Source organism: Cherax quadricarinatus, chromosome 54, assembly GCF_038502225.1.
Source record: "Cherax quadricarinatus isolate ZL_2023a chromosome 54, ASM3850222v1, whole genome shotgun sequence".
Lineage (NCBI taxonomy): Eukaryota > Metazoa > Arthropoda > Malacostraca > Decapoda > Parastacidae > Cherax > Cherax quadricarinatus.
Genome location: NC_091345.1, coordinates 3313226 through 3337525, shown reverse-complemented (window position 1 = coordinate 3337525; position 24300 = coordinate 3313226). Strand labels below are relative to the sequence as shown.

Below are 24300 nucleotides of genomic sequence, written 5' to 3'. Positions count from 1 at the left end.
CTACAAAAGTAGATCTATGTTTTTTTTTACATATTTTCAAATATAACAAAAAAAAAAAAAGTAGATCAAAGTTCTTTTACACATTTTCAAATGTAAAAAAACAAAAAGAAGATCTACTTTTTTACATACTTTCAAATGTTGAAAAAACGTATATATATGTTTGGACCGTTTACGGGTTAATATTGCCATTCTTGTATCATTATCTAGCACTTACTTACCATCGAACTGATACTGTATGATGTTGTTGAATGTTTCCAGGAGGAAGAACACGAGGTGGTGGTGATGCGGAGCAGAGAAGAGGAACCATGGGGTGGAGAAGGCCTCCAGCAAGTGGAGCAGCTTGTTGGCTGCTACCATAGACATTGTCTTGATGTATGGTGAAACTGAAACATACACCAATACTGCATTGATGTAGGTGATACTGAAGCACAAGGTAACATGGTACTGATGTAGATGATACTGAAACATAAGGCAACACTGTACTGATGTAGGTGATGCTGAAACACAAGGTAACATTGTATTGATGCGAGTGATACAGAATCTCAAGGTAACAGTGTATTGATGTAGGTGATACTGAAACACAAGGTAACAAAGCATCAGTAGAAGGCATGTAGGTGAGACTAAAACACAGAATAACATTATACCATTTCTCATCAGGTTTAAGCAAGTTTCCAGAGCACCACACCAATATACACTGTACCCTCCAGATTATAAACATCAACTAAATGTATTCTGATTGCTGTACGACCTGACAGAGGTATCCCTGTATTTCATAACCACAGTAACCTGTGTGTCAGTTAACATGAATCAAATTAGCCCCAGTGTCCTGTCACTCAGTTCGCATGATTAAAATTGTGAACAGTGTCCCATAAGTTGATAATGCAGTAAAATATTAGCTTTTAAGATATGAAGGGAATCAGAAGAGGCATTTACAAACCATAAGGAAACTAATATTCAAATTTCATCAATAAAAATAATAAATTAGGATATTACACAGCCCAAATATAATTCAAGTTATCAGTTTAGAAGGGTTAAATCTAATCAGAAATGATACTCAGATATTATCACATGAAAAGTAGTACAGCTTCTCCTCACTTAGCGACACTTTTTTACTGACGACTCGGGCTTACGGCGGGCTCTCTGCCCAGTATGTACAGTGGAACCTCAAAAATCAAACTGCTCCCAACTCAACCAATTATTTAAGTGTATTTTTGTAAGTGCTTTTATAAGAGTATTTTTGAGGGTCTTAAATGGACTAATCTAATTTACATTATTCCTGATGGGAATAAATTCGTTCGGTAGTGGCACTCGAACAGCCTTCTGGACCGAAGAAAGTTCGATTTTTGAGGTTCCACTGTATACCTAAATAATGTATATTACAGCTGATTTCTTCTATTCTGTTTATTACAATATACAGTACACTGCTGTATACATTTAAAAATGTACCAGAATATTATAAATGGTGCAAAGGTGACATTAAAACAATATCAAAGATGGTTGACACAAATCCACTACCACTTAGCGACAAACTCATTTACCGACATAGTCTTAAATGAAAATGACAATGAAAATGTTTACTTCCTTGCAAAGCTTAGAATATAAGATATTAGTTACAAAGAAGGCCACTAGCATGCCTAGGTATTTCGGGCAGACTAATTCTAATTCTTACTCTATATTGATCTCAATCTTCACTTGTTGGTTTTCAAAACCAGTTATCACTATGGAGAACTGTACTATATTGGGAGAGTTTTAATACACTTAAGATTTGTAAGGGAATAACTATACATATAATAAGAATAAGAATAAGAATAAGAATAAGAATAAGAATAAGAATAAGAATAAGAATCTTTCCTCCGTAAGCCATGCGTGTTGTAAAAGTCAACTAAAATGCCGGGAACAATGGGCTAGTAACCCCTTTTCCTGTAAAGATTACTAAAAAGAATAAGAAGAAGAAAATTGTCAAAGTGGGAAGTCTGAATGTGCGTGGATGTTGTGCAGATGATAAGAAAGAGATGATTGTGGATGTTATGAATGAGAAGAAGCTGGATGTCCTGGCTTTAAGTGAAACAAAGCTGAAGGGGGTGGGAGAGTTTCAGTGGAGAGGAATAAATGGGATTAGGTCAGGGGTTTCAAATAGAGTTAGAGCTAAAGAAGGAGTAGCAATAATGTTGAAGGATAAGCTATGGCAGGAAAAGAGGGACTATAAATGTATTAATTCAAGGATTATGTGGAGTAAAATAAAGATTGGATGTGAAAAGTGGGTTATAATAAGCGTGTATGCACCTGGAGAAGAGAGAAGTGTAGAGGAGAGAGAGAGATTTTGGGAAATGTTGAGTGAATGCGTGGGGAGTTTTGAATCAAGTGTGAGAGTAATGGTGGTTGGGGATTTTAATGCTAAAGTGGGTAAAAATGTTATGGAGGGAGTAGTAGGTAAATTTGGGGTGCCAGGGGTAAATGTAAATGGGGAGCCTTTAATTGAGCTATGTGTAGAAAGAAATTTGGTAATAAGTAATACATATTTTATGAAAAAGAGGATAAATAAATATACAAGGTATGATGTAGCACGTAATGAAAGTAGTTTATTAGATTATGTATTGGTGGATAAAAGGTTGATGGGTAGGCTCCAGGATGTACATGTTTATAGAGGGGCAACTGATATATCGGATCATTATTTAGTTGTAGCTACAGTTAGAGTAAGAGGTAGATGGGAAAAGAGGAAGGTGGCAACAACAAGTAAGAGGGAAGTGAAAGTGTATAAACTAAGGGAGGAGGAAGTTCGGGTGAGATATAAGCGACTATTGGCAGAAAGGTGTATTGCATACTGATATAAAAGTTAGGTAAGTGAAGTGATTAACATTAATTAGAGTGATAATAGTGAGGTAGTACAAAGCATATAACAATACTATAATTGAAGATTGAGACACTTATGCAACATATGGGAATTTTTATTAATAAAGATTCCCATATGTTGCATATCTCAATCTTCAACTTGTTGGTTTTCAAAACCAGTTATCACAAAATATTTTAATTAGTTAATTTAGTAATGGGAATGGTTTTACCTTAGCATGATAAACTGTTACTATAAAAGTTCCTATATTGGGAGAGTATTTCAGACAAACCTAGGACTAACTTAAGATTTGTAAGGGAATAACTATACGTATTAAGAATTTTATGTTTACAGTCATTTGGGTGAGTGTTAGCATAAAAAAGGGGGAATTACAGATAACGAGAGCAAATCTACTTTGTTTTGGATGTGTTATGATACAAAAAAAGAGAATAGGTGGGTTTCACATAGCTAGCTGATGGTGGGATGTATTAGGCAGATAAGGTGCCTTTTAATGGTAGTTTTGAAAGTTAGGAATATAACTCCGTTGTAAAGTGAGCAGAGGCTGTATTAAATTAGAACCTACACCAAACAAAATCAATCCACACCTTTCTCCGGGTAAGAATGACCACCTTCCAAGAAAGTACAGTAAGTAGGTAAGTTTTATGTAAGCTTAGTGTAAAACACACAAATTTTTAATAATGGTCTTGCGGGCACACAAATGTTACACACACATAAAAGAATATTAAGTTTATTTAACCTAGGATAACCAGACAGTCAAACACTGACTTATTTAACCTAGGATAACCAGACAGTCAAACTCTGTGACTTATTTAACCTAGGATAACCAGACAGTCAAACACTGTGACTTATTTAACCTAGGATAACCAGACATTCAAACTCTGTGACTTATTTAACCTAGAATAACCAGACAGTCAAACACTGTGACTTATTTAACCTAGGATAACCAGAGCGTCAAACATTGTGACTTATTTAAGCTAGGATAACCATATAAAGTCAAACAATGACTTATCTCTGATCAGAAGAGATATTCTTCAATTATGTTACAGAAACCAATTTGATTAGTAAAACTGATCCATGATATCTTACACAACCTAACATGAAGAGATTGTTTCTTTGGAGGAAAACACTTCTTTCTTTCTTTCAACAAATTGGCCATTTCCCACCAAGGCAGGGTGGCCCAAAAAGAAAAACAAAAGTTTCTCTTTTTAACTCAAGTAATGTATACAGGGAAGGGGTTACTAGCCCCTTGCTCCTGGCATTTTAGTCGACTCTTACGACACTCATGGCTTACGGAGGAAGAATTCTGTTCCACTTCCCCATGGAGGAAAACACATCAGTACTAAAAGTTTAAAGCCAACCATAAGATGCATTTTCCAGTTATTGCAAAGAATTCAACAAAATTTGAGGCTACAAGACTAAACCAGTGAAACCTTCCATCCATTACGTACGATACATCAGTTATTAAAGATTGATGCTGTTCACAATTGTTATATTTTAATCAGAGAAAAATGTTAACCCATAGGAATTATGCAGCACCTGTGAAATGAGGCACTCAAATTCAATCTGAGCAAGGGAAAGGTAAGTTAAGTTTCTTGGCTTAAGAGCTCACCAGCATCTACATATTTTTGACATTGTTAAGAAAGCAAAACAGTGATAGGCATTAAGTATTCACCATTAACAAGGATGGTAAGAAGGCAGTCAAAGAGCGGCTGGAGACGCTGGTGACCTGTGGTGATGATCTTGTGGAACACAATGATCATCAAGTCTGCATGTGTGCCTGGAAACAATATTTACTGTTGTAATAAAGTGCATAGCATCTTAATATATTACCATAGTAATCAGGTATTTTATAAACTGTTTTTACCCATTTTCATCACCAGCCATTTGTCCATTTGCAGACAAATATTAGTAACTTCAAATGTTTCTAAAAGCTTTCATATATCATAATACAGTGGGAGACGGCTGACTTGTTGAAAAAAAAAATACAGTATTATATTATTATTTGTTAATTCACATAAAGCTATCATCAAAATTGAAATGTTTGTGTCTAACCTGTAAATACTGGAATATCCATGGGCACAGAGGCTGTGTAGGGCTTGTTAAGACGCACACCGAAGTTACGTTCACCACTCAATAACAGCAGGATAAAAACACCTATGTGCATTAGTCCCACTCTTGCTGCAAGTAAATTTTACAATCAATTATTTGTATTTTTTATTTTCACAGGGAAAATATTTTTTTTTTTACCCAACTGGCCATCTCCCACCAAGGCAGGGTGACAAAAAAAAAAAAAAAAAAATACTTTCACCATCATTCACACAATCACTGTCTTTGCAGAGGCGTGCAGATATAACAGTTTATATGTCACTCTAAACAGCAAATATCCTGCCTCGGTGGGAGACGGCCGACTTGTTGAAAGAAAAAAAAAATTATTATTTTTATCATTATAATTTTTTTTTAACAAGCTGGCTGTCTCCCAAGGCAGGGTGATCCGAAAAAGAAACACTTTCACCATCATTAACACTATCACTGTCTTGCCAGACATATGTAGATACGACAGTTCAGATCTGTAGAAGTCATAGAGCACCTTGGAGAATGGGAGGCAATCAAGTTCGATCCAGGGTAGGGAAGGATGGGCCCATTCCTTGCATCAAGAGCTCCTTACAGGCAAGAGGGAAAACAAGAAACACAATAATGAGAAGTACAGACTAGGCCTCATTTCCAAGACAACAGTAAAGATATACTCTGTATCACTTATTACTATTTTAAGAAGATATAAACAAAACTATGGCACTATTGCACTAGATTTAATTATTAAAAAGGGCGATAGTATAAAAATGCAGAACACACGCCTCCCAATTCTAGAATAAAAAAATCTTCAAGATATCAACAAGTACAGTAATCCTCTCAAGAGTAAATGAACCCCCACTCTTGATTACTGACACCATTAAAATAACTTCTTTGCTACAGTAGGGACAAACCATGTAAATAACATTCCAGAAGTTCAAATCAGCATCAGTAGCTATCTGACAGGCAATTTTCCAAACTCCTTGTATTTGGCTCCCACTATCCCTACAGAAATACTTTCAATAGCTAATAGAATCACTTAAATATTCAGCCAGTAGTGCAAACAGCACACAATCATCTATGAAAAAGTTGCACAAGTATTATCTCCAGCTATTGCATTACATTTCAGCAAATCATTTGAGGAACAAACCTATCAAGATGCTCTCAATAGAGTCAGGATAACACCCTTCCACAAAGATGGTGAGTGCTAATAACTAAAGATCAATCTCTCATCTATCAGTACTATCAAAAATATTTAGTACCTCTGATGAGTCTGATATACCTTTGATAAGTTTCACAATCTGTAATTCACAATCAACTGTATACCTACCTAACCAAATGTACTGTAATATACTTATTTCTTGTCAATTTTGGCTAAGATCTATAAAGAGCACTAATGATGAAACAATAAGAATTCTTGACATAGTTTATTCAGAACTTGCTTTTGTTCTATTGTATTTACAAACCATTAGACAGCTTTGGTTATTCAGCATTTAAATATATTCTGAACTTTTAACATAACTGATCTAAGCAGGTTTTAGGGCAGACTGAGGTGTCTTTTTAACTACATTTTTGAAGCAGGTAGCAGAAAGGAAAGCTTCTGAATCCTCTAGAATTTCCAAATTTTAGGGCACTTTATTTTCATTAAGTTACTGTAGAGCTTGAGTTGAACATGTGGTATATCAAAGAAATACTTATTTCTTGTATTGTGTCTGCATTTTCTGTTGTAGTTCAAATCCTTAAATATATGAGTACATGCAAAACAACCACGGGGGGAGTAGAATGCATCCTGTATTGGTTGGTTTGCGATATATGCATATTACTAATATTTGTAAATGACATTCAAACATGCTAAAGTAAAATCCACATCTTCAAAACACTACACTATAATGCTGATGCTGAACTTGGTCAAATCTTAGGAAACTGTAACAGAACACATAAGTACCACACATGAAACAAATACTGTACCTCTTTGATGTCCCTCATGTTCGATGGAACTTCTACAAAAACTCTATGTAAATTAAAGAGCCAAAGATGTGGAATAACTTACAGGATGAACTGAAAAACTGTAACATTCTTACTGAATTCAAGACTAAGCTAAAACAATTATTATGTGCCACATACTGAAGTTAAATTGTTTACACTATCAAATAAGAAACCTATTTAACATAATATCCACAAACACCTAGTACAGTGGACCCCCGCATAGCGGACGCCTTGCATAGCGGACAATCCGCATAGCGGACGCTTTGTTCGCTAAAATTTTGCCCCGCATAGTGGACAAAAACCCGCTCAGCGGCCTTCGTCCGAGACGCATCCAATGTGCGCCCTCAGCCAGCCTCACATGTGCCGCCTGTGCCATTGTTTACCAGCCAGCCTCCGCGGTAACATTCAAGCATACACTCGGAATATTTCGTATTATTACAGTGTTTTCGGTGGTGTTTCTGGAAAATAAGTGACCATGGGCCCCAAGAAAGCTTCTAGTTCCAACCCTACAGCAATAAGGGTTAGGATTCCTATTGAAATAAAGAAAGAGATCATTGATAAGTATGAAAGTGGAGTACGTATCACCGACCTGGTCAGGTTGTACAAGAAACCAAAATCAACCATCTCTTCTATTGTGGGCAAGAAAACGGCAATCAAGGAAGCTGTTGTTGCCAAAGGTTTAACTGTGTTTTCGAAACAAAGATCGCAAGTGATGGAAGATGTTGAGAGACTCTTATTGGTGTGGATAAATGAAAAACAGCTAGCAGGAGATAGCGTCTCTCAAGCGATCATATGTGAAAAGGCTAGGAAGTTGCATGACGATTTAATTAAAAAAATGCCTGCAACTAGTGATGATGTGAGTGAATTTAAGGCCAGCAAAGGTTGGTTTGAGAGATTTAAGAAGCGTAGTGGCATCCATAGTGTGATACGGCATGGTGAGGCTGCCAGTTCGGACCACAAAGCGGCTGAAAAATATGTGCATGAATTCAAGGAGTACATAGAAACTGAAGGACTGAAACCTGAACAAGTGTTTAATTGTGATGAAACAGGCCTGTTCTGGAAGAAAATGCCAAGCAGGACCTACATTACTCAGGAGGAAAAGGCACTCCCAGGACATAAGCCTATGAAAGACAGGCTTACTTTGTTGATGTGTGCCAATGCTAGTGGTGATTGCAAAGTTAAGCCTTTATTAGTGTATCACTCTGAAACTCCCAGAGCGTTCAGGCAAAAGAATGTCCTCAAGGATAATTTGTGTGTGCTGTGGAGGGCAAACAGTAAGGCATGGGTCACTAGGGAATTTTTCTATAACTGGTTACACCATGCATTTGCCCCCAATGTGAAAGATTACCTAACTGAAAAGAAATTAGACCTTAAGTGCCTCCTGGTGTTAGACAATGCCCCTGGTCATCCTACAGACGTGGCTGAGCGACTTTATGGGGACATGAGCTTCATTAAGGTGAAGTTTTTGCCTCCTAATACCACTCCTCTCCTGCAGCCCATGGACCAGCAGGTCATTTCCAACTTCAAGAAACTGTACACAAAAGCTCTGTTTCAAAAGTGCTTTGAAGTGACCACAGACACTCGATTGACTCTAAAAGAGTTTTGGAAGGATCACTTTAATATCCTCAATTGTGTAAACCTTATAGGTAAGGCTTGGGAGGGAGTGACTAAGAGAACCTTGAACTCTGCTTGGAAGAAACTGTGGCCAGAATGTGTAGACAAAAGGGATTTTGAAGGGTTTGAGGCTAACCCTGAGAGGAGTATACCAGTTGAGGAATCAATTGTGGAATTGGGGAAGTCCTTGGGGTTGGAGGTTAGTGGGGAGGATGTGGAAGAGTTGGTGGAGGAGGACAATGAAGAACTAACCACTGATGAGCTGATAGATCAACTTCAAGAGCAAGAGGCCAGACCTGGGGAAACTGGTTCAAAGGAGGGGAGAGAGAAATTGAAGGAATTGCCTACTTCAAAGATTAAGGAAATGTGTGCAAAATGGCTTGAAGTGCAAACCTTTTTTGATGAAAATCACCCTCACACAGCTATTGCAAGCCGTGCTGGTGACTGTTACAATGACACTGTTGTGAACCACTTTAGACAAATCATAAAGGAACGAGAGGTACAGGCCACTATGGACAGATATGTTGTGCGAAAGAAGTCCAGTGACTCTGAAGCTGGTCCTAGTGGCATTAAAAGAAGAAGGGAAGTAACCCCAGAAAAGGACTTGCTACCTCAAGTCCTAATGGAAGGGGATTCCCCTTCTAAACACTAACACTCTCTCTCCCCTCCTCCCATCCCATCAATCATCACCAGATCTTCAATAAAAGTAAGTGTCATGTAATTGTGCATGCCTTTTTCAGTTTGTGTGTACTAAAATTAACATTTTTTTGTGGTAAAAAAAAATTTTTTTTCATACTTTTGGGTGTCTTGCACGGATTAATTTTATTTCCATTATTTCTTATGGGGAAAATTCATTCGCATAGCGAACATTTCGCATAACAGCCAGCCCTCTTGCACGGATTAAGTTCGCTATGCGGGGGTCCACTGTACTGTTTTCAACTGGTATCTCTATATTAGCACTGCTCTTTCAATATACTATTACTTAATATTAATGCAACCCTGAAACAAGCAGTACTGAAGCATTAGCAAAACTGCAGCATGGCCAGAGATTGATCCCATGCTACTTTGCCCCGCCTCGTAGGAAACCAGTCAAAGTTCATGCTGCTCTAACCAGTGGACCATACAATCCTACAAACATCATGCACCCAGCAAGACTGGGCGTATTCCCAGTCCCACTGGGATTGTAAACACAGCATTTAGACCAAACTTAGACTAAAATTAACCCTTTCACTCTCAGGATCCCTAAAATTAAAAGTGATGAGTGTCGCAATTTATAAAAACAATTATCTGTTGAAATAGCAAGAATCTTTTCCTGAAAGTAGTGACACAAAAAATGTGAAATTTGATGGAAAACTTATGGAATTATGCAGGGGCGAAGTTAGAGGTCTGGGCACAAATTATGCATCAGCGATTTTGCCAACTTTGAGTCATAATTTCAGCCAATTCCAGTGCTCAAATCAACCCAAATTCTAACTATTTCATAGTATACCTTCCATTTTATCAACTGAGCACAAGACACTATCCATTCATTTATCAAAACAACTTTAAAATGTGCACATAAGTCAGTAATTTGGCTAACTGTACACAAAATAAAAAAAACGCCAATTTAAAAACAGAATCCAATATAAACACTCTCAGCATTCCTGCCACTAAAGCAGCTTCTTCTCTGTTCATTAATCACCTCCCCAGCACTCTCCTATACAACACTTGCCCTCCATTTTGAATAAATCACACACAAAAAAAAAGAAAAATATTTACCCTGTTTCTGACTCATAAAATATAATGAAGAATGATTTTTTGTGGTTTAGGTCATCCCAATAACTGAAGCACACCTAGTAAAAACCCTGTTGTTTAAGGCATATAAGGCACATACAAAAGATGACCACTGTTATGGAGACCTTGGATATGTACTGGATGTGAGAACTGAATTTTAAAGTGCTGTCAGGTTATAAACAGAAGAATTTTTCCTCATCCAGTTTGATAATGAGTGAATCATTTACACTGAATTGTACATTTTCACTCTGTCCCCAGACATAATAAAGAAAGTCTTGTCAATACAAAGAGCAAGTCCACTGGTAGTCATCCAAGTAGATATCTTCATGAACCCATTGAGAGAAACCAGAACTGATTAGATTACAAAAGTTAGGTAAAAGGACACATGTGCAACTAATGCAATATTTTATTGTGGCAATGTTTCACTCTCCAGGAGCTTTAATAAGCCATAATGGCTTGACAAAGCTCTTGGAGAGCAAAATGTTGCCAAAATAAAATGTCACATTAGTTCCATGTGTTCTTTTGCCTAACATATTGTTGGTAATTCTACCAACATTATTACAATGACAAAAGCTGTGTCATCTACAAAGATAACAGGTTTAAGTACCTGAGATATAAGTACCTGAGGTATAAACCTTATTACCAAGGTTTATACCAAGTACCTGAGATACATTGAGAAGGTCACTGATGTAGATGGGGAAATACAAAGGGCAAAGGACACTGCATCTGAGAATAAAATTTGATTGACTCCACTATCAACCTACTTTCCTCTATGTTCATTCGTAAATTTATTAGGATTACTTTCACCATCATTTACACAATCACTGTCTTGCCAGAGGTGCACAGATGCAACAGTTTAGATGTACCTCTGAACAGCAAATATCCTCTTTTAGAGTGCTGGTACTGTACTTTTCACCTCCAGGATTCAAATCTGGCTAACCAGTTTCCCTGAATCCCTTCACAAAATATTACCCTGCTCGCACTCCAACAGCTTGCCATGTCCCAAAAACCATTTGCCTCTACTCCTATCACACATACCTGCTCTATGTCCAAGCCCCTTGCACACAAAACCACCCTTACCCTTTCCCTACATTAAATTCTCTTAGCCTTGTGCTTAAAGTTTAGTTTGCCAAAAATACTCTGCATAACAAAAACTTCATTATGTACTACTAATTGTCACAATTTTTGTAACAACCAAAGATGTTGTAGAAATAAACTATGTATTACTATTACTCCCTCATTTACATTCCTTGCACAATTTACTTCATTTCTGCATATACACTTGTGTATTCCTTTCTCAATTTCTAAATGCAGGGTTAACCCTATATGAGTCAAGTTTAACAAACCACTTACACTGGTCAGCACGGGCATCATTGAGATGGTACAGTATAGGAACCAGGATGTCCAACACATCACTACTTTTCAAAACGTAGAACAAAAATTTCTGAAAAGGAAAAAAAAAAAAAAATTGAGATATAAAGGATGAAAAGTTCACCTGGTCTTTCATAGATCCATCTACTGATAAGTCCACTCCCAAATATCTAAACACATTCACTTTCTCCATACTCCCTCCTTCCAATCTGATATCCAATCTTTCATTATCTAAATCATTTGTTACTATCATCAACTTGCTCTTTCCTATGTTCACTTTTAATTTCCTTCTTTTACATACCCTCTCAAATTCGTCCACCAATCATTGCAACTTCTCTTCAGAATCTCCCAAAAGCACAGTGTCATTGGCAAAAAGCAACTGTTACAACTCCCAAAAACTCTTATCTGCTTTCAGTAACCTACCAGTTATTCAATACACTTGCAACATATGCCACAATGTTTCCCTATCCACCCTGTCATATGCCTTTTATAAATCTATGAATGCAGCAAAAACTTTCTTATCATTATCTAAATATTGTTTACTTGTATGTTTCAAAGTAAACACTTGGTCTACACATCCCCTACCTTTCCTGAAGCCTCCATATTCATCTGCAATCCTGCTTTCTGTCTTACTCTTAATTCTTTTAATAATGACTACCACACACTTTACCTGTTATACTCAACATACTTATTGTCCCCCTTTGCCTTTATACCAAGAAACTATGCATGCTCTCTGCCAATCCCTAGGTACCTTTCCCTTTTTCATACATTTACTGATCAAAAGAACTAACTATTCTAAAACTATACCCCCCAACTTTTAACATTTCTGTCTTGACTCCCATCAATTCCAGCTGCTTTATCCCCCTTTCATTTTACCCACAGCCTCATGCAACTCCACACTCTCACATCTGGCTCTTCCTCACTCCTAAAGGATATTACACCTCCCTGGCCAATGCATGAAATCACTGCCTCCTTTTCTTCATCAACATTTAACAACTCAAAATATTCCAACCAAACTTTCCATTACCTACAACACCCCATCAAATAACCCCCTATTTTATTTTTAAATACTGTATAAAATCCATTCATTTACATATGAAGAAAGAGTATACAAGTTGCAAGATGATGATGATGATCAGCAGCAGCGGCAGGAGAAAGAAAGGCAGGAAGCTTATGTATGATTTTTTTTTTAACATGTCAGCCATTTCCCACCGAGGCAGGGTGACCCCCAAAAAATGAAAAAACCCAAAAAGAAAGGAAAAAACTTTCATCATTCAACACTTTTACCATCACTCATACATAATCAATGTCTTTGCAGAGGCACTCAGATATTACTGTTTAGATGTCTCTCCAAACTGCCAATATCCCAAACTCCTTGAAAGTGCAGGCATTGTACAGTGGAACCTCTACTTACAAGTTTAATCCATTCCATGACCTTGCTCGCACTGGATTTGCTCGTTTTTAGAGTCAATTTTCCTCATTTAAATTAATTGAAATGGAATTAATCCATCCCAGTGGAATTCCAGGCACAACAAAATACTTGAATAAATATTTCCCTAATATCTATGGCTTATTTATCTATCACAATTCATCTAATATGACATAATAAACAATATTAATAACACAGAAACATGATATATACACTAGAATGAATGAAATATGTCATTACACACTTGAGTAGTGGTAGTGGAGGCAGCAGCCAGCAGCCATTGTTCCTGCTCCTGATTACATACCTTCCCATGCTTTTTTTATTATAACAGAAAACAGAGTGTTTGTAAGGCAAACTCCATTAGATCACTATGTAGATTCATAAGGAAAACAACAATAATAATAATAATAATAATAATAATAATAATAATAATAATAATAATAATAATGTTTATAGAGGGGCAACTGATATATCGGATCATTATTTAGTTGTAGCTACAGTTAGAGTAAGAGGTAGATGGGAAAAGAGGAAGGTGGCAACAACAAGTAAGAGGGAGGTGAAAGTGTATAAACTAAGGGAGGAGGAAGTTCGGGTGAGATATAAGCGACTATTGGCAGAAAGGTGGGCTAGTGCAAAGATGAGTAGTGGGGGGGTTGAAGAGGGTTGGAATAGTTTTAAAAATGCAGTATTAGAATGTGGGGATGAAGTTTGTGGTTATACGAGGGTGGGGGCAGGAGGAAAGAGGAGTGATTGGTGGAATGATGAAGTAAAGGGTGTGATAAAAGAGAAAAAGGTAGCTTATGAGAGGTTTTTACAAAGCAGAAGTGGTATAAGAAGAGCAGAGTATATGGAGAGTAAAAGAAAGGTAAAGAGAGTGGTGAGAGAGTGCAAAAGGAGAGCAGATGATAGAGTGGGAGAGGCACTGTCAAGAAATTTTAATGAAAATAAGAAAAAATTTTGGAGTGAGTTAAACAAGTTAAGAAAGCCTAGGGAAAATATGGATTTGTCAGTTAAAAACAGAGTAGGGGAGTTAGTAGATGGGGAGATGGAGGTATTGGGTAGATGGCGAGAATATTTTGAGGAACTTTTAAATGTTAAGGAAGAAACAGAGGCAGTAATTTCATGCACTGGTCAGGGAGGTATACCATCTTTTAGGAGTGAAGAAGAGCAGAATGTAAGTGTGGGGGAGGTACGTGAGGCATTACGTAAAATGAAAGGGGGTAAAGCAGCTGGAACTGATGGGATCATGACAGAAATGTTAAAAGCAGGGGGGGATATAGTGTTGGAGTGGTTGGTACTTTTGTTTAATAAATGTATGAAAGAGGGGAAGGTACCTAGGGATTGGCAGAGAGCATGTATAGTCCCTTTATATAAAGGGAAAGGGGACAAAAGAGACTGTAAAAATTATAGAGGAATAAGCTTACTGAGTATACCAGGAAAAGTGTACGGTAGGGTTATAATTGAAAGAATTAGAGGTAAGACAGAATGTAGGATTGCGGATGAGCAAGGAGGTTTTAGAGTGGGTAGGGGATGTGTAGATCAGGTGTTTACATTGAAGCATATATGTGAACAGTATTTAGATAAAGATAGGGAAGTTTTTATTGCATTTATGGATTTAGAAAAGGCATATGATAGAGTGGATAGAGGAGCAATGTGGCAGATGTTGCAAGTATATGGAATAGGTGGTAAGTTATTAAATGCTGTAAAGAGTTTTTATGAGGATAGTGAGGCTCAGGTTAGGGTGTGTAGAAGAGAGGGAGACTACTTCCCAGTAAAAGTAGGTCTTAGACAGGGATGTGTAATGTCACCATGGTTGTTTAATATATTTATAGATGGGGTTGTAAAGGAAGTAAATGCTAGGGTGTTTGGGAGAGGGGTGGGATTAAATTATGGGGAATCAAATTCAAAATGGGAATTGACACAGTTACTTTTTGCTGATGATACTGTGCTTATGGGAGATTCTAAAGAAAAATTGCAAAGGTTAGTGGATGAGTTTGGGAATGTGTGTAAAGGTAGAAAGTTGAAAGTGAACATAGAAAAGAGTAAGGTGATGAGGGTGTCAAATGATTTAGATAAAGAAAAATTGGATATCAAATTGGGGAGGAGGAGTATGGAAGAAGTGAATGTTTTCAGATACTTGGGAGTTGACGTGTCGGCGGATGGATTTATGAAGGATGAGGTTAATCATAGAATTGATGAGGGAAAAAAGGTGAGTGGTGCGTTGAGGTATATGTGGAGTCAAAAAACGTTATCTATGGAGGCAAAGAAGGGAATGTATGAAAGTATAGTAGTACCAACACTCTTATATGGGTGTGAAGCTTGGGTGGTAAATGCAGCAGCGAGGAGACGGTTGGAGGCAGCGGAGATGTCCTGTTTAAGGGCAATGTGTGGTGTAAATATTATGCAGAAAATTCGGAGTGTGGAAATTAGGAAAAGGTGTGGAGTTAATAAAAGTATTAGTCAGAGGGCAGAAGAGGGGTTGTTGAGGTGGTTTGGTCATTTAGAGAGAATGGATCACAGTAGAATGACATGGAAAGCATATAAATCTATAGGGGAAGGAAGGCGGGGTAGGGGTCGTCCTCGAAAGGGTTGGAGAGAGGGGGTAAAGGAGGTTTTGTGGGTAAGGGGCTTGGACTTCCAGCAAGCGTGCGTGAGCGTGTTAGATAGGAGTGAATGGAGACGAATGGTACTTGGGACCTGACGATCTGTTGGAGTGTGAGCAGGGTAATATTTAGTGAAGGGATTCAGGGAAACCGGTTATTTTCATATAGTCGGACTTGAGTCCTGGAAATGGGAAGTACAATGCCTGCACTTTAAAGGAGGGGTTTGGGATATTGGCAGTTTGGAGGGATATGTTGTGTATCTTTATATGTGTATGCTTCTAGACTGTTGTATTCTGGGCACCTCTGCAAAAACAGTGATAATGTGCGAGTGTGGTGAAAGTGTTGAATGATGATGAAAGTATTTTCTTTTTGGGGATTTTCTTTCTTTTTTTGGGTCACCCTGCCTCGGTGGGAGACGGCCGACTTGTTGAAAAAAAAAAAAAAAAAAAAAAAAAAAAAAAAATAATAATAATAATAATAATAATAATAATAAAAATAACAACAATCATAATAATAATAATAATTTTTTTTTTCAACAAGTCCGCCGTCTCCCACCAAGGCAGGGTGACCCAAAAAGAAAGAAAATCCCCAAAAAAGAAAATACTTTCATCATCATTCAACACTTTCATCTCACTCACACATAATCACTGTTTTTGCAGAGGTGCTCAGAACACAACAGTTTAGAAGCATATACGTATAAAGATACACAACATATCCCTCCAAACTGCTAATATCCCGAAACCCCTCCTTTAGAGTGCAGGCATTGTACTTCCCATTTCCATGACTCAAGTCCGGCTATATAAAAATAACCGGTTTCCCTGAATCCCTTCACTAAATATTACCCTGCTCACACTCCAACAGATCGTCAGGTCCCAAATACAATTCGTCTCCATTCACTCCTATCGAACACGCTCATGCACGCCTGCTGGAAGTCCAAGCCCCTTGCCCACAAAACCTCCCTTACCCCTTCCTTCCAACCTTTTCGAGGATGACCCCTACCCCGCCTTCCTTCTCCTACAGATTTAAATGCTCTCCATGTCACTCTACTTTGATCCATTCTCTCTAAATGACCAAACCACCTCAACAACCCCTCTTCAGCACTCTGACTAATACTTTTATTAACTCCACACCTTCTCCTAATTTTCTGCATAATATTTACATCACACATTGCCCTTAGACAGGACATATCCACTACCTCCAACCGCCTCCTCACTGCTGCACTCACAACCCAAGCTTCACACCCATATAAGAGTATTGTTACTACTATACTTTCATACATTCCCTTCTTTGCTTCCATAGGTAACGTTTTTTTTCTCTACATATACCTCAACGCACCACTCACCTTTTTTTCCCTCATCAATTCTATGATTAACCTCATCCTTCATAAATCCATCCGCCGACACGTCAACTCCCAAGTATCTGCAAACATTCACTTCTTCCATACTCCTCCTCCCTAATTTGATATCCAATTTTTCTTTATCTAAATCATTTGATACCCTCATCATCACCTTACTCTTTTCAATGTTCACTTTCAACTTTCTACCTTTACACACACTCCAAAACTCATCCACTAACCTTTGCAATTTTTCTTTAGAAATTCCCACAAGCACAGTATCATCAGCAAAAAATAACTGTCAATTCCCATTTTGTATTTGATTCCCCATAATTTAATCCCACCCCTCTCCCAAACACCCTAGCATTTACTTCTTTTAGAACCCCATCTATAAATATATTAAACAACCATGGTGACATTACACATCCCTGCCTAAGACCTACTTTTACCGGGAAGTAGTCTCCCTCTCTTCTACACACCCTAACCTGAGCTTCACTATTCTCATAAAAACTCTTTACAGCATTTAGTAACTTACCACCTATTCCATATACTTGCAACATCTGCCACATTGCTCCCCTATCCACTCTATCATATGCCTTTTCTAAATAAAAACTTCCCTACCTTTATCTAAATACTGTTCACATAGATGTTTCAATGTAAACACTTGATCCTCACATCCCCTACCCACTCTGAAACCTCCTTGCTCATCTGCAATCCTACATTCTGTCTTACCTCTAATTTTTTCAATTATAACCCTACTGTACACTTTTCCTGGTATCCTCAGTAAACTTATTCCTCTATAATTTTTACAATCTCTTTTGTCCTCCTTCCCTTTATATAAAGGGACTATACATGCTCTCTGCCAATCCCTAGGTACCTTCCCATCTTTCATACATTTATTAAACAAAAGTACCAACCACTCCAACACCATATCCCCCCCTGCTTTTAACATTTCTGTCATGATCCCATCAATTCCAGCTGTTTTACCCCCTTTCATTCTACGTAATGCCTTACGTACCTCCCCCACACTTACATTCTGCTCTTCTTCACTCCTAAAAGATGGTATACCTCCCTGGCCAGTGCATGGAATTACCGCCTCCCTTTCTTCCTCAACATTTAAAAGTTCCTCAAAATATTCTCGCCATCTACTTAATACCTCCCTCTCCCCATCTACTAACTGCCCTACTCTGTTTTTAACTGACAAATCCATACGTTCCCTAGGCTTTCTTAACTTGTTTAACTCACTCCAAAATTTTTTCTTATTTTCATTAAAATTTCTTGACAGTGCCTCTCCCATTCTATCATCTGCTCTCCTTTTGCACTCTCTCACCACTCTCTTCACCTTTCTTTTACTCTCCATATACTCTGCTCTTTTTATAACACTTCTTTGTAAAAACCTCTCATAAGCTAACTTTTTCTCTTTTATCACACCCTTTACTTCATCATTCCACCAATCACTCCTCTTTCCTCCTGCCCCCACCCTCCTATAACCACAAACTTCTGCCCCACATTCTAATACTGCATTTTTAAAATTCATCCAACCCTCTTCAACCCCCCCACTACTCATCTTTGCACTAGCCCACCTTTCTGCCAATAGTCGCTTATATCTCACCCAAACTTTCTCCTCCCTTAGTTCATACACTTTCACTTCCCTCCTACTTGTTGTTGCCACCTTCCTCTTGTCCCATCTACCTCTTACTCTAACTGTAGCTACAACTAAATAATGATTAGATATATCAGTTGTCCCTCTATAAACACGTACATCCTGGAGCCTACCCATCAACCTTTTATCCACCAATACATAATCTAACAAACTACTTTCATTACATGCTACATCATACCTGGTATATTTATTTATCCTCTTTTTCATAAAATATGTATTACTTATTATCAAAAAAAAAAAAAAAAAAAAAAAAAAAATTATCAAATCTCTTTCTACACATAGCTCAATTAAAGGCTCCCCATTTACATTTACCCCTGGCACCCCAAATTTACCTACTACTCCCTCCACAACATTTTTACCCACTTTAGCATTGAAATCCCCAACCACAAGTACTCTCACACTTGGTTTAAAACTCCCCACGCATTCACTCAACATTTCCCAAAATCTCTCTCTCTCTCCTCAACACTTCTCTCTTCTCCAGGTGCATATACGCTTACTATAACCCACTTTTCACATCCAACCTTAATTTTACTCCACATAATCCTTGAATTAATACATTTGTAGTCCCTCTTTTCCTACTATATATTATCCTTCAACATACTAATATGTAAAATAATAATACGTAAAATAATAATACGTAAAATAATAATACGTAAAATAATAATACGTAAAATAATAATACGTAAAAATAATAATAATAATACAGCATTTACCTTGGAGAAGAGATGCTAGCAAAGTTGATGAGGTAGAAGGGATGCTGGGCACAGCGGCGTATGTTGTCAGGAGCTAATTTTGTTTCGTCCTTTTTCTGTCACTTAATCGCTACATTCGTAATGGTACACTCTTAATGGTACACTCTTAATGCTACACTCTTAATGCTACACTCTTAATGATACACTCTTAATGATACACTCTTAATGCTACACTCTTAATGCTACACTCTTAATGCTACACTCTTAATGCTACACTCTTAATGCATGCTACACTCTTAATGACATACTCTTAATGCTACACTCTTAATGCTACACTCTTAGTTTGTGTTTATCAATGATTTCCTGCTTTAATTCCATGGAAATCATCCTCTTTTTCTTCTCAGCACTGTCCTTTACACTTGCTTTCTTAGGATCCATGGTTAGAAACAAGAAATTCTGCAAAATAACTGCATGAAACGTAAGGAAATTACGAGAATTATCTCCACCAGCTGAAGCACTCGTGGAGTGTTTTCATACACGTAATGCCATCTCATGGTGGTGGTGGTATTATTATTATTATTATTATTTTTCTTTCTTTCAACACACCGGCCATATCCCACCGAGGCAGGGTGGCCCAAAAGGAAAAACGAAAGTTTCTCCTTTTACATTTAGTAATATATACAGGAGAGGGGTTACTAGCCCCTTGCTCCCGGCATTTTAGTTGCCTCTTACAACACGCATGGCGTACGGAGGAAGAATTTTGTTCCACTTCCCCATGGAGATAAGAGGAAATAAACAAGAACAAGAACTAGAAAGAAAATAGCAGAAAACCCAGAGGGGTACTCACCTGGTTGTACTCACCTAGTAGAGGTTGCAGGGGTCGAGTCCAAGCTCCTGGCCCCCGCCTCTTCACTGGTCACTACTAGGTTACTCTCCCTGAACCGTGAGCTTTATCATACCTCTGCTTAAAGTTATGTATGGATTCTGCCTCCATTACATCGCTTCCCAAACTATTCCACTTCCTGACTACTCTGTGGCTGAAGAAATACTTCCTAACATCCCTGTGATTCATATAGAAGGCTCATCACTGCAACACTCTGGCCCCAGAGCTTACAATGGGATGATTTTATAACCAGCACTTCCATGACTAGGTTGGTTCAGAAGCACCCACTGTGACCCTACTGTCTCATCCCAAAAACCCAAGAAGTTTTCATGGTACATCTGTTCTCATACCCCTCAAAGCCACAGATTACATATATCCAAAATGCAGTCATATTTTAAACTTCAAAAACTGTAAACTCCATTGTTGTACGAACCTTGTTATAGTCACAGAACTTCCAAAAGAAGACCATCAACTCTTGATGGAAATTCACTTTCTTGGTGGAATGTGGAAGATAGGTCTGCTGAAGCGGATTATTTAGCAAGCGGGTAAAACCTCGAAGCACGAAGGAGAAGTCTTCTTCTCGGTGGATGCGACTCAGATAGTTGATGAACAGGTTATCTGGCACTGCAGACTGCAACACAATCACAGATGCTATAAACAGACATACTTTACTGAAGTCAGGAGCTGTGAATCAACCCATGCAACCACAACTAGGTGAGTACACCTGTAAGTGAACATTAATTTTTTTACAACGAGCAGCTTCCTACCAAGGTAGGTTAATCCAAAGGAGGACAAACATGTACCATCACTCATTCAAAAGTTGTCTTGCCAGAAGTGTGCAAACATCACAATTCAAATGACCTTTTGAACTGCAACATCTCCTCCCACCCTACAGAGTGCAAGTACTGTATTTCCCACCTCTACCCCACCTACAGAGTGCAGGCACTATATTTCCCACCTCCCCTCTTCCTACAAAGTTCAGTTATTTCACTTTCCACCTCCAGGACTCAAGTCTGGTTAATCAACATCCTTGAATCCTTCTGTATCAACAATATTTTGTTACCCAGTATGAAGGAAGACATACTAAAACAAAGATTTAGTAAATAAAGATTTAGTCACACTTCTGGCTACTACACCTTGGCAGACCTACATTTTTGGGGCCCTGAAGCTTGAACTGTTATGAGGGCCCCTTTGCAACCACTTCTCATAGAACACCCAAAATTTCTAAGTAATGTGCACTAAAGTTGCTTCCAGGGTCCCTCCAAAATAGGGGCCCTAAAGCTTAAGCATCATTAGTTTCATAGTAGATCTGTCCCTGGATACTTCTTCTTTCTGATAAACATATACTATAGTTGTAATATATATCTGAGCTGAACTTCATTAAACATAAAGTAATACAGATAATAAAATAATATTGTATGAAGTGGCTTTTAAAAACACTCAGAATTACTGCACAAAATACTGTGCATAACTATGGTCTTTTCAAAAATTGTAAAAACCATATGTTTAACACAATCTTGTAAAATTTATTTACTTTCCAAAATTAAAATGAAAACAAGCACTAATATTCCATTTTTCTTAACACGTTGGCCATCTCCCACCGAGACAGGGTGACCCAAAGAAGAAACTCTTTCAACATCACTTACACTATCACTATCTTGCCGGAGGTGCACAGATACGACAGTTTAGATGTACTACCTCTAAACAGCAAATATCCAAAACCCCTCCTTTAGAGTTCAGGCATTGTACTTCCCACCTCCAGGATTCAAGTCTGGCTAACCAGTTTCCCTGAATCCCTTCACAAAATATTATCCTGCTCACACTCCAGCAGCTCATCAAGTCCTAAAAACCATTTGTCTCGATTCACTCCGAAGATGCTCATATATGCCTGCTGTATGTCCAAGCCTTATACACACAAAACCTCTTTTACCCCTTCCTGCAATCCTTTCCAAGGATGACCCCTACCTCTCCTTCATTTCACTACAGATTTATACACTCTCCAAGTCAACCTATTTTACTCCATCCTCTCTAAATGACCAAACCACCTCTACAACCCCTGCTCAACCCTCTGGAAAATACTTGTAACTACGTACTTCTTCCTAATTTCCAAACTATGAATTCTCTTCATAATATTTATGCTACCCATTACCCTCAAATACGACATCTCCACTACCTCCAGCAGGAAGGAGGTTTTGTATGCGATGGGCTTGAACATCCAGCAGGTTTGTGTGTGTTAGGAGTGAGGACAAGTGTTTTATGTGACTTGATGTGTTGTTGGAGTGAGATTCAGAGGGATTCAGAGAAACCAATTAAGTGGATCTGAGTCCTGGAGATGGGGAGTACAGTGTCTGCACTCTGAATGAGAGGTGGGGATATCTGGCAAGACAGTGATGGAGTGAGTGATGGTTAATGTGTTTCTTCTTTCTGGTTCACCTTACCTCAGTGGGAGATGGCCGGTGTTAAAAAATATTATAATAAGTATTATTATTATTATTATTATTATTAGATGGCAGCAGTAATATTAAATGATCAACTATGGAAGGAGAAGTGGTGGAATAGGTGCATAAATTCAAGAATTATATGGATTAGAATAAGGGTGGGACATGACAAAAAGGTTATATTAAGTGTTTATGTACCTGGAAGAGAGAGGTACATACAGGAGATAGATTATGGGACGTGTCAATATTCTTACTTATTAGTAACTGAGAATGACTGGGAAATGCTCTCCATATTTCACCTCCTCACTTGGCTTGGGAAAAAATTAGCACTCTCTGACTGGTTACCAAGTATTACAAAGAGTTTCATGTGCACTGACTGGATTCAAACTAGGATTAAAATCCTTCCCTGTATAGGGCAGCAGAACATGTAAGCATTAATTTAATGTACCAAATACTGTACCAAATTTTGACATAAATAAAAGCTACTTTACTGCACCTCTCTCAACAGGACACTGATATTACTTACTCTCATAAAACAAAATATAATTTATTCCACTGGGTTATCTAGTACCTGGAAACATCTTAGAAATCTACTGTGTAGCGGTCCTTTCATTTTTAAATGGGGTAAAACATAGCTCTGGTATACATGATGATGATTAGCCATTTATTGGATCATTGTTTTGCTAAGATCCACGTCAGAAGACCCTAGTCTTCTACTTGGTGTCTTATACAAACTTCAACCACTACACACAGTCTTGGTGTCCATGGTTGCTAAGAGATAAACAGAACAAGGCCAACAAGTGGACAAGACAGACCACAGAGTTCATTAAACAAAGCCTGTTTCACAGACATAACATCTCAGTGAAGTTCCTCTCTGAAAAGTGTGTCTATCTTTCCCACTCTTGTTAATTTATATTTAATATGACACAACCAACCTCTTCCATCTCTGATAAAGCAGCAGTGATGTCATGGTCTAATGTTGTTATTAAAATCTGCAGAGCCACTTCCACTAGTGGTTCTCTGGAGTCAGAGAAGAGAAGGTGATTGTATGGAACTCCAAAGCCTACAGGGTTGTAGCCACACACAACGTTGAGAAGCGAAGTGAACAAAGGTAGTGCATGACGGTTGTCTGCTGAAGTGAACACTGATATCCACCGGTTTGGAGCATCAGATGAGTCTGCCAAAATAATAATGGTTTAGTAAAGAAAGAAATGTTATCCCTTGTAATTTTTGTTTTTATTAACACATTGGCTGTTTCCCACCAAGGAAGGGTGGCCTGAAAGAAAAACTTTCACCATCATTCACTCCATCACTGTCTTGCCAGAGGTGTGCTTGCACTACGCTTACACTTATGCTTACATTAACACACCTCCTTCAGAGTGCAGGCACTGTACTTCCCATCTCCAGAACTCAAGTCCAGCCTGTGCCAGTTTCCCGGAATCCCTTCATAAATATTACCCTGCTCACACTCCAACAGTATGTCAAGTCCTAAAAACCATTTGTCTCCATTCGCTCCTATCTAACACGCTTAAGCATGCTTGCTGGAAGTCAAAGCCCTGTGTACACAAAACCTCCTCTACCCCCTCCCTCCAACCTTTCC

The 24300-nt window shown here is 38.1% G+C and overlaps 1 protein-coding gene across 2 annotated transcripts in view; it reads right to left on the bottom strand.

Moving 5' to 3' along the window:
* The window catches only part of LOC128699115 (protein HID1), an 85891-nt gene that overhangs the window by 45002 nt on the left and 16589 nt on the right, over positions 1-24300 (bottom strand). For both annotated transcript variants that reach the window (XM_070096533.1, XM_070096534.1), the window contains exons 6-11: positions 23636-23877; positions 20696-20893; positions 11642-11732; positions 4901-5026; positions 4521-4625; positions 219-383 (exon numbers count right to left, since the gene is read on the bottom strand). In XM_070096533.1, the coding sequence (XP_069952634.1) occupies positions 219-383; positions 4521-4625; positions 4901-5026; positions 11642-11732; positions 20696-20893; positions 23636-23877 (927 nt within the window). The remainder of the gene's footprint in view (positions 1-218; positions 384-4520; positions 4626-4900; positions 5027-11641; positions 11733-20695; positions 20894-23635; positions 23878-24300) is intronic.